Source organism: Aplidium turbinatum, chromosome 5 (assembly GCF_918807975.1).
Source record: "Aplidium turbinatum chromosome 5, kaAplTurb1.1, whole genome shotgun sequence".
Lineage (NCBI taxonomy): Eukaryota > Metazoa > Chordata > Ascidiacea > Aplousobranchia > Polyclinidae > Aplidium > Aplidium turbinatum.
In genome coordinates this window covers 32,883,619-32,899,524 of record NC_137476.1, presented here as the reverse complement: position 1 = coordinate 32,899,524, position 15,906 = coordinate 32,883,619, and the positions used below count along the sequence as shown (strand labels likewise).

General features: G+C 36.4%; 1 protein-coding gene across 1 annotated transcript in view; it reads left to right on the top strand.

Annotated features, from left to right (window-relative positions):
• The window catches only part of LOC145770546 (ficolin-2-like), a 28,140-nt gene extending 14,468 nt beyond the window's left edge, over positions 1–13,672 (top strand). The window contains exons 6-7 of the mRNA XM_082582225.1: positions 3,926–3,993; positions 11,761–13,672. Coding sequence (XP_082438351.1) covers positions 3,926–3,993; positions 11,761–12,008 — 316 coding nt within the window. The 3' untranslated portion in view covers positions 12,009–13,672. The remainder of the gene's footprint in view (positions 1–3,925; positions 3,994–11,760) is intronic.
• The last annotated feature ends 2,234 nt before the right edge of the window (positions 13,673–15,906 follow it).

Below are 15,906 nucleotides of genomic sequence, written 5' to 3'. Positions count from 1 at the left end.
TCATGAAACTGTTAATGTTAGTAAAAGATTTTAAATGTTAGTGCTATTACTTTGAAATTTAAAAACGCCCAAAAATGCCTGATATTTATGAACAAAAGTAATTTTTTGTTTAGTTTAGCATTATTCTATGTTATAATTCTAAAATATACGTTGGAATGGCCAATTTTGAAGCTATTTTCGGGAAATTAGAATAAAAACCGACTTTCTGACGTTGTTTCATCTCAAACACTTTATTTCAATAAATTGGTTGGGTAAAAATTTCATTTCTATACGCACAATACACAATCTATTATCTTGTAAAATATTTTGGCTCTGTGATTTTCATAGCTCCCGTTATTAGCAATTAATTAGCACGGAACTAAGATAGCCCGTGATGTACTTTCCGAGTACGAAAACAGCTCGTACTAAGATAGGGTTAAAATTAGCAGCTGTTAGTATTTGATCATTTACCTATCAAAAACTGAAAGAAATGTTATAAATCTATTTCTTATTTCAAATTAAGTCATCCTTCATCTACATTGAATTAACGTTCAATTAAATTCACTTTCTTCGGTGGTAACAAGTGTATGAAGTAAAGTATGCCTTGTAAAAACCATGGGAGCGCGAAGCCTTTAATTGAAAGAGAAATATAAAACTAGAGCAATGATAGATTACAAGTAGGCCTTAAAGTGCCCCTGACAGGTTGGACCCAAGTATAGTAAATTTTCTAAGAAATTTCTAGCGCAAAATTATGCTTAGCGAACTTTTTAATCTTAACCTCGAAGCTCGACTGGTTAGGGCGAAATTTATACAAAACGACAGTTCCGCAGCGCCACCACAGGCGAAACTCCATATTTCACTGCTCTGGGACGACTTTGGTGGTATTACGTCATCGTGGGTGGGCGTTGTTAGCGACGGATGAAACAAATGCTTTCTAGATGTAATTGGTGGATCACAGTTTGGTCGGAGTTGGTACAAGCGGTTGCTTTTTTCAAAGATTTATTGTTTTTTGCAGTTTAATAAAACTGTACTGGATACGTTCCTACAAAACCTAAAATATACTTGAAGTGAAAAATGAAGAAATCGTACGAATCATCATTCATATTTAATTCATCATCATTCATCACTATTCATAAATAAATAAAAGTTCTCTCTCTCTCCCTCATAATGTGCCTTCAGTTGGCCATTGAAATCCGGTGTAACGGCCATCTGGACTTGAAAATTGTTTCGGATTCGCCAAACAATGTATGACGGCAGCACAATCCGATTGTTGCTTCCGAGAGCACCACCTTGTAGTATCCACTCCAATACATGCCTGTAAGCGACTAATTATCGATACTGCCTGCAAGGAAATAAAATCACTTCGTTTAGTGTGCATTCTTTAGCGTTTAGGGTATTTTTAGCATAATGTAGCATCCTTATTCTTTTGATAGGTCTCCATTTTCTTCTTTCGGTTTATTGTTTTTTTCTCGAGTTTTTCCGGCTCCTCATAAAAAAAAGTCCTCAGAAGTGCAGGATGTAAGTGTGCCTCAAAATCGGTCAAATTGGTAACACAGCTAGATGCGTCTTTCTTCAAAAGTTCTTTCGTCTATGGCACTTCATGGCAACATACACATTCATTGGGCTGGGACATAGACTCGCACTTGTGGCAAACGCACCACCTACAGTTCCCAGCACGCCACTCATTGCTGAGAGTTGAGAAGATCCAAATCGGGTTGGTGGTGTTAACAAAATCATCTCCAGTGAAGTGAAGAGAACATATACGACTAGTTTTGTATGGTCCATCCCACTTTCGAACACTTGAAGAAAACTTTGACTATTTTCTTCTCAGCACCTTGTTTTGTTTGAAAGCATGAAAAGATAGCACACGTCTTTGTCACTGACTCTGTCACATAAACAGCAATTTCCAGGCATTACCTCAACCATAAATTAAGTGTACTGTCTGTGAGATACTGCTGTTACACTGCAAATGGCTATAGCCAGATTAGGACAAATAAAAAATTATCCAAATTGTAGCCCTACAAGAGATTAGAAAAACTGCAATTTCAATTATATTGAGATGCTGTTTGATAAAAATAAACTCAATCTATTTGATCTAAACCTGATAGTAATAATAAGTTGACTTTTTCCTTTCGGTAATTCTCATTTTGCACATGCTTTAGACCAATAGAGCCCCACACATTGACGTTTTGGAGCAGTCGTACCATACCTTACCAACTCACCACAGAGAAAGAATGTATCCTTCCCACCCACTATGACGTCACAGCGAGATTGCCGTTTTTATTTTCGCAATTGAATGAGTGCCAGATTCGCCGAAAGTGAACGAAAGTTTGCAAGCGTGTAACTTATTAGCCTGTTGATATTTTTTACTATTTGCTGGTCAGGGAAGTTTGTTAGTGTCATTTCTTTGGTATCTTAGGTAAATTTCGCAAATTTATTTTTCTGTCAGAGGCACTTTAAACGTCATTTCAAAAAAAAAGTGATTTTTGGACAGCTCCAAAAAGGTTTGGAAAACAGTGTGAAAGAAAAAGGTGAGTTTACCTCCAAAAGAATTCTAAAGCGTTCTTGCATCATGAAAGTCAAGAAAGGCATAAACAAAACTGTGTAGGTTACTTATTGTGTTGTGATTTCTTTGTGAAAATAACAAGCGGGACAATTGAAGCTTTAACCCTATCTGTAGCAACAAGGGGTATTATGAGGACGCCCCACTCTAGTAGTGAAATATTTCTCAGAAGGAAATATGCTAGAAATGTGAAATTTCTTGACTTTTAGTTTTTGTTCTTTGCGAATTTTCTAAACCTAAACTGGTCATTTTTCTACCTTCGTGCCCTTCACAATAAGCATTTCGTCTCAGATGGCTAAACATTTTCGTGCAACGTTTAATGTAAGTGCAATATAAATGTTAGTGCAATTACTTTGAAATGTAAAAATGCCTTATATTTATGAGCAAAAGTATTTTTTGTTTAGTTTAGCATTACTCTATGTTATAATTCAAAAATTTCAATTTTAAAGCTATTTTTGGGAAAGTAGAATAAAAACCAACTTTCTGACGTCTTTTCATCTCAAACACTTTATTTCAATAAATTGGTTGGGTAAAGATTTCAATTCTATACGCACAAATACACATGACTATTATCTTGTAAACTATTTTGGCTCTGTGATTTTCATAGCTCCCGTTATTAGCGCTTAATTAGCACGGGGCTAAGATAGCCCGTGACGTGCTTTCCGCGTGCGAAAACAGCTCGTATTAAGATAGGGTTAATAAAAAGCATTACATTCCAAAATAGATACGTTATGTAGCTGACATCTCACTCCGTTTGAACTGTACATATACTTTCTTCTCATTACCATTAAAGTCATTTAAAGCTAAAATATTTTCCATTCATTTTTCTGAAATTATGGTGATTGCAAACAATGTGTATTTTTAGGATTTAGAGAGGCTTTTTAAAGAACTTGTGTCGGTTAAAGGGCTAATTAAGGAAATTCAAAACTTCTTCAAAAATTAAATATTAGTAAACTTCTTATGTCACTATCATAGAATGATTTTAAATTCGACTTCGATGTTGAACCTAAACTTTTAATTGATTGAGTTTCGCTTTTAGCAGCATGATCGTAGCATACTTCACAATGCAGATTTTACGATCTGTTTTAACCTGATGCTGCGAGTTTTCTGTGGTTATAGCAAATTGCACTAGATTTCGGAACACAGTTCCCTAGACATGTGCTATGATATGTGCTATGACATTAGTCATAGCACATGACTAGGGAACTGCGTTTGCGCAATACGTTTAACTCTAAAAGACTTTCTAAATTTAAAGTTCTACCAATCAATGGAATATTATTCCAAAGCAGTTAAAGCTGGCAACTCTCAAACAAAATAACTTTCTGTTATGGTATATTTTTATTGTTAATCTTTTTCTGATGTGACTTCTTGAGCATTTTTCAGCACCATAAACATTGGAGACGCCACCACTAACTATCGGTTGCACATCGGAAGTTATACAGGAACAGCAGGTATAATTATTATTTGTACTATTTTTATTAATGTTGTTGTTGTTATCATTATCGTTTGCTAGTAACATCATTACCATTATTATTATTATTTTTGTCTACTCCGTTAGCTCAGTAGTTAAGCGCCCAACTTTCTATACAAAGAAACATCAAGATCAAAACAACAAAGTTTCAGCTTTTGGGCTAAGCGTTTGAGCAACGCACTTCAAGACTGCTCTTCATTCAGCGGCACCTGGTGACAACAATAATTAAAGACTACAACTTCAACGACAAGCGGAAACATCACTTTGCTGAGCTTTAGTAGTTGCCATCCCTAAGCCTCACAAGCCAACAGAGAACCCAAGGAGTTATCGTCCGATATCCCTCCTCTGTTTTCTTCAAAATCCTCGAAAGGCTGATCTATGCCCGAGTCAACCCAATCATCGACCCGTTCCATCTGAAAGAGCAAGCTTGGGTTCGGCTCGAAAAATCCACGGCAGACCAGGTCACACTCTTGACCCAAGATATCGAAGACTGCTTTGAGGCAAAAAAGAAGGCCGGCGCTGTCTTTCTAGATCTCACAGCTGCCTATGACACCGCATGGCATCGCGGCTTTATTTACAAGCTGCTTCACCCGCTTTCTGACCGACATATGGTCCATATGATTATGGAACTTGTCAGGAATCGAAGCTTCACCCTCACCACCAGCAACTCACGGCGAAGCAGACTGAGACGTCTGAAAAACGGCGTCCCACAGGGATCGGTCCTGGCTCCACTTCGTTTGAAGATCTACATCCACGACCTGCCAAGCACGGTCTCCGCAAAATACGCTTAAGCGGACGATCTGGCAATTCTCCACTCCACAAAGTCGTGGAAAAATCTAGAAGACACCTTGAGGACTTGCAAACCCTCTCAGCTTATCTCCAGAACTGGCGACTGAAACTCAGCGAAACCAAAACTGTGGCAGCAGCTTTCCACCTACACAATCTGGAAGCTGATTGTGAGCTACATGCTTACAACAATGGAAAACCTCTGTCTTTTTGCCCCGAACCAAAATATCTTGGGGTGTCACTAGACAGATCGCTCACAAACCGCCACCATTTGGTGTCACTGCGCAAGAAACTGACATTCTGCGCTGCGCTACTCAAGCGCCTGGCAGACTCTAGCTGGGGGGGCGAGGGCTGACACTTTGTAAATAGCAGCCTTAGCCCTTGTCTACTCTTCTGCAGAGTACTGTGCACCTGTCTGGTGCCGCAGTGCTCACTGCCATAATATCGACACTGCCATGAAAGCGCCCTGCGCACAGTGACCGGATGCCTGCGTCCACACCATAGGACAATCTCCCCATCCTCGCTGGCATCCAACCTGCTGAGCTTCGTCGCGAAGAAGCCACTCTGTTCCTCGGTCGACGGGCACTGGAGCCTAACTATCTTCTCCACCACAGGATCTCTGCTCTCCCAAACGAGCAACCCCGTCGACAGAAATCATAACACTCATGCCAGCCGCTCAACTTTTGATCAACAAAGCTGATGAACACGAAATCTGTGCGACTACTTGATCGGACCATAAACGGAATTATGATTGGAAGTCAAGCACCACCAGACTCCATTCGTTCATCTCCGACGCTGACACACGCTCCATCGGCCTGACACTACAAAGACAGGCATGGGTGCGCCTCAACCGTGAATGTGGTGCCGAGGAACAGACCGCAGACCACATCATCAATGACTGTACCATCTTCAAGCCACCTAGCAGAGTGGAAGGTATGCGCATCATGGATGATGAAACCAAAGACTGGCTGCTCTCTAGCAGCCTTACAATATAGTCCGGGAACATCGTGAATCTTGGTGGTAAAAGGATAGATCCTTGACCCCCCAGAGGCTCACACGACGACGATCACTTTGCTGATATCGGTAACTGGTCCTGCGTCAAATGCCTCTGAAAGTATGCGAAACTGACAGGAATAACCTATTAGAAGCTTTGTCCGTCTGCGGATAAAAGCTAAAGACTAACCAACATAATATTTCCAAGATAGTTAAATGACTTTCACCTCTTCCCTCTGATTACGACTCAACGCAAGCAAATAATAATTCAACAATTCAACAATTCTTTTGAGTTCAATACAAGTCAATGAGTACTACAGTATTGCGCAAATTGGTATCGTCAGTAGTGTTGATAGTGTCCAGGAGTACTTTAGCCTGGTTCCGGAAAACGTTTAGAGCCCGGGTACGTTTTTATGGGGCCCAGAATGTTGAAAGGAAACGCCGTGTAAATTTTTGTTACAGCAGATTTTTGCAACAGAATCTCGGCGTGACACCTGATAATGTCATCGGTAGCTTACCACGGCAAAATTAGCCTCTCAGCCGCCCAGGCTAAAGTCATGAATATATTTCTTGATTAGTTGTTGTGCTCTGCTAAAAAGGAGCAGTAAGTTCTAGTGACTACAGTTCGACTTTCGTAGTGTGCCATGAAAAATGCGTTTTAAAGACGTCGGATTAGAAGGAAAAAGTTTAGGGTGCAAAAGTTGGACAAAAGGCATGATACCGACCTTTTCATGTGAAACACTTTCTCTCACTCCGTGTCTTCGAATAAAAGCAGATTTCTGTGTGATTGAAATAAAAGGAATCGTGGTGAAGCTATTTAAAGTTTTCAGCACGGCACGTGTTAATTTTTTTATCTATTGTTAAGCAGTGTTTTTCTTATCAAACAGAAGGCTAATTAAAACTATGGTATAGAGTTTGCTTTGTTGAACCATAGAGAAATAAAACAGAGCAACCTTAGCGGGTTTAACATAAGTTATTATCCACAAAACTATAGATAATAATATCGATAATATAAGTATCGATAATATTCTTAATCATTCTTGTATCACTTGTTCAGTTTGTGCTTTTCAGTCTGGAGTGTCGCTACAGTTAAAGTTATAGTGCAAAGTCAAATTTATCTTACAATTTTCATTTTATGTATATTGCAGATTTAAGTATTTCCTGATGAGGACACACGTACGAGTCGAAAACGTTTGAGTTTATTTTAATTATGTTATATTTTTGTGTGTAATAAATTATGTTAAACCAGCTAAGAAGACTCTGTTTTATTTCTGTAATTAAAACTGTGATCAAATACAAGGCGATATACTGGGCCAGGCATTTTCTGTCTAAAATTTCAAAAGTTTCAACATCTTAAAACAAGAGCTTCATCCGTTTTTTCTTAAGAAACTTTTCACTACTTTCACTGCCACTGCCCGTTGACAAAAAAACTATACAATCAATTAAATACATACCCGTATATTTGTTATTTGCAATATATAACCTAGGGGCTTACAGCCATTTGTTGTCGTTTTAGTTCTGCGATTTACAAGCTTATTGTTTACAAGTAACCAGAAGTATAGGCTGTGTTTTATGTCACTGGCCAAGTGCAATATCGAGTAAAATTTGCATCTGGGGCGCAAACCTCGTAAGTTGATTATCACCCTTCACACTTGCCATTGCTTGATTGTTTTTTCCGATGATCTATACCATAAATGTAAAAACTTCCATAAGTAAATCTTTTCTTATGAATTCTTTTTGTTTGCTTCATATATTTTGTAGCTATTTCTGTGTAGGTCACAGGGATTTGTGGGCAATGAGTTGTAGCCTACCCTCTCATGGCTTGAGCAAAGTTTATTGTGGGCTAGCGCTAGCCTACGCAAATGACTGATTACCATTCATTAACATATCAGCCCCTATCTGTAACGACACGGGGTTTTATGAGGACGCCCCACTCTAGTAGTGAAATATTTCACAAAAGGAAATATGCTAGAAATGTGAAATTTCTTGACTTTTAGTTTTTATTCTTTGCGAATTTTCTAAACCTACTGTACAGACTAGGGTGCATCATCTCCCCCTTATTTTGGAAATTGAATTTGTTCCATTGATAAATGGTGTCCATTTAAGGTAAAATGACACCAAAAAAATTTTGGTGGTCAGGGGACCCTCCCTACCACCACCTCCTGACCCCCCTAAATCGGCTTTTCAAAAATCGCCATAACTCAAAAACCAAACAAGATAGACATATGTTGTTTGGGACCAAATTTGTTGTAACTACTTGATTTAATTCAAATCTGCAGAAAAAAAACTACATTTAAAAAGTCTCACCCATTAGTTTCTTAGGAGGCTACCAGCACAGATGTGTAAATAATTGTAGTGTACAAGAAAACTCACATGCAACAAGCAGTTGATAACTCGTGCTATTTACTTTGAGGTTTGTGCTAATTTACAGCAGACACAGTGACCATAATTACTGACATAATTTCTCCATAATGCAATTTCCATTGATGTGATTAGCTGAGTGATAGGGCAGTGATATCATTTCAGTCCTCCCACATTTTAGTTGGAATTATTTCTTCACTTTGTATTTTGTTCTCCCAGCAGTAAGCCATGTTGTTAACATTTTAAAGTTAAACTCCAGTCAGTTAGATTTTCATGTAAATCAGTGAAGTTTAGGTATAATACCAGTACTAGTTATTTAGAAAGTATTATAACAATACCGTACAGTATAGTATTACGTTTTTTCATTAACAGAACTAGTTGCTATAAAGTATCTTATTACCTAATTGCTATAAAGTATCCTATTTCTAGTGATTAGTTCAGTACAGGCTTGAGTGTTTGCTTAGTTAAGCTGTGCATCATGGCTTCTATGAGAGCATCGGCTGTTAATATGAATGCACTCGGTGGGACGATTGGATTTGATGACAAAGTTTTGAAAGGAGCTAAGCTTCCAACAATAAACAAGTCATTCGCTGTATGGGGTATCACCAACAATTGAAGCTTTAAATTAATGGGACATGTGCGGAAGGTGTACTGAAGCAAGCTAAAGTATTCTATGCCAAAGCAAACTTGTCAGAAAAACTCATAACAGACATATACGCAAAGAAAAAAATAATTCATTATTATGCAAAACAGGATAACTTAACAAGAAACCCAAATCAGCAGTCTGAAAAACCGTAAAATTTACAAGCCATTTGAAACAGCATGAAAACTTTTTCAACAAAACTTTCATTATTACAACAGCTGATGCATTAACCAAGCCATTTCCATTTGATGCTGATAGAAATTTCTTGATTTTGATGTTTGGGGATCGGTCAGTAACTATTGGAAGTTATGACAGATCAAATTTTGTAAAAAGTAAGCGAAAACAGCACAAAAAGACTAACTAAATCAAAGAAGGAATGCTGCAGTTAATGCACTGAGAAGTCAGTTTGAAAAGGTGCCTTCAGACATTTTTTCCTGGTCATCATAAACGTCTGACAGTGCAACATCAGGGGATGATAATGTGCAAAGCTGTAGGACAGAATCAGATGCACACACGAGAACATTGAAAACTGGTGCACTTCTGGATGTGCCTTATAATATCCTGGCAAGAAATTCAGTTGTTGAAGTTATGGCGAGATGTGGGATTTCACCAGCAGCTGGATCAGCTTTTCTACAAAGCTTCATGAATGGAATACACATACGCAGGAACAGAAGAGCTCACTGATTCACAGTTGCTTCCACAATTTCAAGACAAGTATAAGAAGGATGAAATAATGCCAGTTTTGATATCAACAGATCTTGAGACCAAACGGCTTGGTGTGCCAACGTTTAGCCCCGACGATGAGCAGTCAGTTGGGAGTATTGTTGGGGACTTCACTTCTGACTTACTAAGTGACCGGAACTGTTCTTTAGATGGGGCTGTAAGTATGGTTTTCGATACCACATCTACAAAAACTGGTCTGTGGTCAGGAGGCTGTGTGGAGCTGCAAAACAGATTAGACAAGCCACTGCTATGGTGTGCCTGCAGAAAGCACATTGGAGAGCTGATTGTTGGCAGTGTGTTTGACGTATTGTGAATCAAAACCTCCAGGTCTCCAGAAATTACAATGCTTAAAAATTTTCGAACTTACTTTAGTCAATTAGTCATGTGTCTCAAGAACAGTTTGTGCCTTCCTCCTTGCTTAAATGAACCTGACTGTATTTCACCTGACGGAATAAATTTTCTAAATGTGTTAAAAAAAGATGCCACAGATCTTGCTACTCAGCTGCTTACAAAAAAAAGATAACAATGACATACCTAGAGAAGACTATAAAGAGCTCCCAATAGTCCCACCGAGTGCATTCATATCAACAGCTGATGCTCTCATAGAAGCAATGATGCACAGCTTAACTAAGCAAACACTCAAGTCTGTACTGAACTAATCACTAGAAATAGGATACTTTATAGCAATTAGATAATAAGATACTTTATAGCAACTAGTTCTGTTAATGAAAAAACGTTATATTATACTGTATTGTTATAATACTTTCTAAATAACTAGTACTGGTATTATACCTAAACATCACTGATTAACATGAAAATCTAACTGACTGGAGTTTAACTTTATGTTAACAACATGGCTTACTGCTGGGAGAACAAAATACAAAGTGAAGAAATAATTCCAACTAAAATGTGGGAGGACTGAAATGATATCACTGCCCTATCACTTAGCTAATCACATCAATGGAAATTGCATTATGGAGAAATTATGTCAGTAATTATGGTCACTGTGTCTGCTGTAAATTAGCACAAACCTCAAAGTAAATAGCACGAGTTATCAACTGCTTGTTGCATGTGAGTTTTCTTGGTACACTACAATTATTTACACATCTGTGCTGGTAGCCTCCTAAGAAACTAATGGGTGAGACTTTTTAAATGTAGTTTTTTTTCTGCAGATTTAAATTAAATCAAGTAGTTACAACAAATTTGGTCCCAAACAACATATGTCTATCTTGTTTGGTTTTTGAGTTATGGCGATTTTTGAAAAGCCGATTTAGGGGGGTCAGGAGGTGGTGGTAGGGAGGGTCTCCTGACCACCAAAATTTTTTTGGTGTCGTTTTACCTTAAATGGACACCATTTATCAATGGAACAAATTCAATTTCCAAAATAAGGGGGAGATGATGCACCCTACTGTACACTGGTCATTTTTCTACCTTCGTGCCCTTCTCAATAAGCATTTCGTCTCGTGTGGCTGCTAGATATTGTCATGAAACTGTTAAATATTATAAATGTTAGTAAAAGATTTTAAATGTTAGTGCTATTACTTTGAAATTTAAAAACGCCCAAAAATGCTTGATATTTATGAACAAAAGTAATTTTTTGTTTAGTTTAGCATTATTCTATGTTATAATTCCAAAATATGCGTTCGGTCAATTTTGAAGCTATTTCGGGAAATTAGAATAAAAACCGACTTTCTGACGTTTTTTTCATCTCAAACACTTTATTTCAATAAATTTGTTGGGTAAAAATTTCATTTCTATACGTACAATACACATGGCTATTATCCTGTAAAATATTTTGGCTCTGTGATTTTCATAGTTCCCGTTATTAGCGATTAATTAGCACGGGGCTAAGATAGCCCGTGACGTACTTTCCGCGTACGAAAATAGCCCGTACTAAGATAGGGTCACCCAACATAGTTGAAAGAAACGGATGAAAAGGCAGTAACTAACGTAGCAAAATATTTTTTCCTGAATTGTTTAGAATTGAAACCTAAAAAAGCGAATTAGCCAATCATCGACTTTCATGATAATCTTATGAAGCAACAATAGCAACGATATAAGATATCGAGTTGCCTTTTTATACTTTCTCCCACACAAGTTTGCCATCTTTAGTTTATTTCACAAAATTCTTCAACCTGTTTATAAACTAATTAACAAGTATTACCACAATTGATCACTTTGTGTGTCCGTGCTAAATTAATTTTGATTTCAAACTACGTATTTTTATTCTTATCGTTGAAGGTGATTCATTGAGAAGACACAATAATCAGCCATTCAGCACAAAAGACAACGATAATGACAGCAGTGGAAGCAATTGTGCTGTGATATTTCCTGGTGCGTGGTGGTTTCGTTCTTGCTTAGATTCAAACTTGAATGGAGAATACTTCAATGGAGGGCATACGAGTGGTTATAAAGGAATCATTTGGTATTATTGGAAGGGAAGCAGCTATTCGATGAAAAAGGCAGCAATGAAAATTCAACTAATTTGATGCTTCTTGGCAAGACATGTTTCAATTTCAGCTCATTTTGAAAAAGCAATACGAAATAAAATTTGTTCTTACTGCTTGCATTCTTATAGAAACTTACCATTCCCAATATTTGTAGTCTACATTTTTTTTACATTAATTTGACCATAATGTTTCCATGTTACTACGTACGATTTTACTCGAAGGTTCAGCTACTTCGAATTTTTCAGCACAAAAAAAAATTTAGAACATGTACTGCCATGAAATTAAAAACACAGTTTTAATATTACTAAGAATCTATTTTATATGATTGTAACCTATTTTTGTCTGTATAGAATTAATGATAAAGTTTTCCAGTTATTAATCATTTTTACGTTTGTTTACAATTGCATTCCTTTCTATGAGTGGATGTAGTGACGTAGATAATGGCATGGGTATCGGCTCTTGCCCCACACATTCTTTTTTATTCATTTCTTGATTTAATTGCTCCAATCCAAGTGTTTTGTATACGAATGGTATGTAAACAATTAAATATGTTTGAAGACAAATAATTATTGTTTGTAAACAAACAAATCGAGTTTGTTTTTTTTTCAGTAGACTATTAGCAGAGGAGGTACAATTCCCAAAATCTCTCCTGCAACATAATAAAGTCTAAAACTATGATCAAATAATTTTGTGATAGAGCTTCAGTAGAGTTTGTCTTGTACCATAAGCACACGAAGTCGAGTAACCAGACCAGATTTAAAATATTTACGTTTATTTAAACATTTACAGAAAACAAAAACTAAATTAAAAACAAATCTCACATTGAACGTTTTCGACATCACACGATGTCCTTTTTAGGAATAACCATGTTATTTTGTTCTGATGCAGATAAAATTACTCTATAATTATTATTCTTCAACAGGACACCTTGTTTGATGTGAGATTTGTTTTTAATGTAGTTTTTGTTTTCTGTAAATATTTAATAAACACATGAAATTATGACGACTTCCAAGAAAAAACGTGTGTGCATTTCTGGACAGCAAAATCCGTCAATTTTACAATAATTGAACGTCTGTAGACGTTGAATCAATTTAAACTTGAAATATTTTGCTGTCCGGGTTAAAACAATAATTATGATCGTGATATGTTTGGCATTTTAGTTTTAAACGTTGCAGTCTAACTTGGTCGTTTGGTCGTTAGATTTCAACCAAATTTGGAAAACCTAGACTAGAGTCCTAGGCCATGGGTTTGTAAGCAGTAGAAAATCTGCATATAAGAATTCAACTTTTCTCTGCTGCATATTTGCAAAAGAAACCAGTCATTGTCAAAAAGGCATTTAAGTTTAATCTTCAGAGATTTTTAATAAGATGAGTTCACGAAAGATATTTGGACATGTATTTTAAGCCTTATGTTGGTGCATTAGTTTGATTTGTATGAAATGTGAAAGAATCCAAATAGGAAGAATAAGTTTAGAAAAACAAAATTGTATTTTATTCTGATATAAATAATAAATGGTCAGTAGCTGCTATATAATAAATGCTATGTTGTTTTACTTTTCATAATAAATGTGTAGGGTTCTCCCTGTACATGTTACAAATGCACCTAAAATTCAGTGCAAAATTAACAATATTATTCTTGTCAACTATTGTCCATCTCGAAAGATGAAAAAAAGGAACCATCAAATTAAAGCGACCATTGTGTGACTCTTGCAATGTGCTGCTGAGCAACAGATGCCAGGCGAGAAGCAGATTAGTTTTGGAGAATGCTTGAATGAAGTCATAATTACTGCTTGCAATTAAGTAATGGCAATTTTTATTGTATATTTTCATAAAATGAAAGAAAGAAATCAAGGTTAGCTTATATACAAGTAGGCAGTGTTTGTGCAGTGCAGATCATTCGACCCTCATCTAATTGGACTTCCTTTGACTAAGACATCTGAAAAACTTTACAAAGATTGATGGATAAAGTAAAGATAAAGATGATTATGACGAAGTTTCAAAGCTTCTAGCAAAAAACATTGCAGAGATACAGTACAATAAACATAATTATTTGCGACTTTTCCTGATGACATTTTGCAGCATCAAAAAGTAAAAACAAAATAATGACAAACAATTTCACAAACCGTGGTTTGTTAACGCTTCACAAAATATTTTTGCGGATAACGTTTGAAAAAGAAAACTGTCGGTTTACGTATTTATAATGTCTATAATGCAGTGTCACAATCAATATGCAAAGCTTAGGACAGGCTACATTACATGTCTCGCTTAGCCTATTAATTCCATAATTCTCACGAAATGTTATTATCGGTTACTTCGTTATTCGGTTACTTACATGTAAGTTCGCCATAAACTTACGTTGCAATTTACATTCAATTTTCATTGCGTTTACAAAATGTATACAGGTGTACCATAAAGGGATAACTGCCACACACAATTCTACTTCAGTTCACCGTTTGTGACCTTTTTGCTTCATACAATTGCAGCTTGTGATTGGAAAATATATAACCTGCCAAAGCATAATTATTTAAACAAACTGGAATATCATTGAACTTGCATAAAGTATTGTTTGAATATCTGAATTTCTGCGATTTAAAAGCTTGAATCCGTTTGATTTAATACTTTTCCACAATAAAAGTTTTGCACAAACAGAAACAAAACATTGCAAACAGCGTTTCACAGAAATTAAAAATCCTACTTAGTATTAATTGTATTAATTAGGAAAAAAAAATGAAAAGCATCTGTTGCAGATTATATTGATGCAGGCCTATGAAATAAAGCTGGGTGTTCCAAAACTGTGGTGTATAAGTGTAGGCTACTGTATAAATGTGGTGTATGAGTTTTGTAAAATTCAAGTTGTAAACGTCAGAGCATTCTTTAGTATAGCGACAATTTTGCCTTTCACCAACTATAGTGTTTATCTGTGTGACCTCGGCATTGATCATGAAATACTTCCAGCCATACAATTATTGTGGTAAGCGCTGAAACGTTTTGATCAGTCACCGACATAGGTGGCCTATCCTAAAAGTGTCAAAGCACGATTTAAGCATGACGAAAATGTCTAACGAAAAAACTGAAACCATCTGTTGCAATCGAACACAGCTTTGAAGGAACCAAACGTGCTTCTAGAAAATTTGAATAAAATTTACGAAACATATATACGGTATTCCTTTTGATGAGCCGGGAATGGAGCGCAAAGTGAGAAATTGCTTGTAAATGTTAAAGTCTGGCGTAACTCTCCTGGTAGACATAATTAATTGCTCTATATCCGTACTGTAGGGAAACGTTATTATGAGGCATTTTTTGTTATCACGTACGTTACGTAACAACAACGTTTTCTCGCTGTTTGGGGCAGCTATTGTGAAGACCGCAAGAAGAATAGTTGAGGGCCGCATGCGGCCCAATGGGCGGCTGTTAAGTATCACTGCTTTAACCCTATGCCACGGGCTATCTTAGCCCCGTGCTAATTAAGCGCTAATAACAGGAGCTATGAAAATCACAGAAACAAAATAATTTACAAGATAATAGCCATGTGTATTGTGCGAATATAAATTAAATTTTTACCCAACAAATTTATTAAAAATAAATTGTTTGAGATGAAAAAACGTCAGAAAGTCGGTTTTTACTCTGATTTCCCGCAAATAGCTTCAAAATTGAAATTTTTGAATTATAACACAAAGTAATGCTAAACTAAATAAAAATTACTTTTTCTCATAAATATAAGTCATTTTTAGGCGTTTTTGCATTTCAAAGTAATTGCACTAACACTTATATTGCAACTAACATTAACATATAAGTTATATAACTAGCATTGCACGAAAATGTCTAGCCACCTGAGACGAAATGGTTATTGTGAAGGGCAGGAAGGTAAAAACATGACAATATACGTTTAGAAAATTCGCAAAGAATAAAAATTAAAAGTCAAGAAATTTCACATTTCT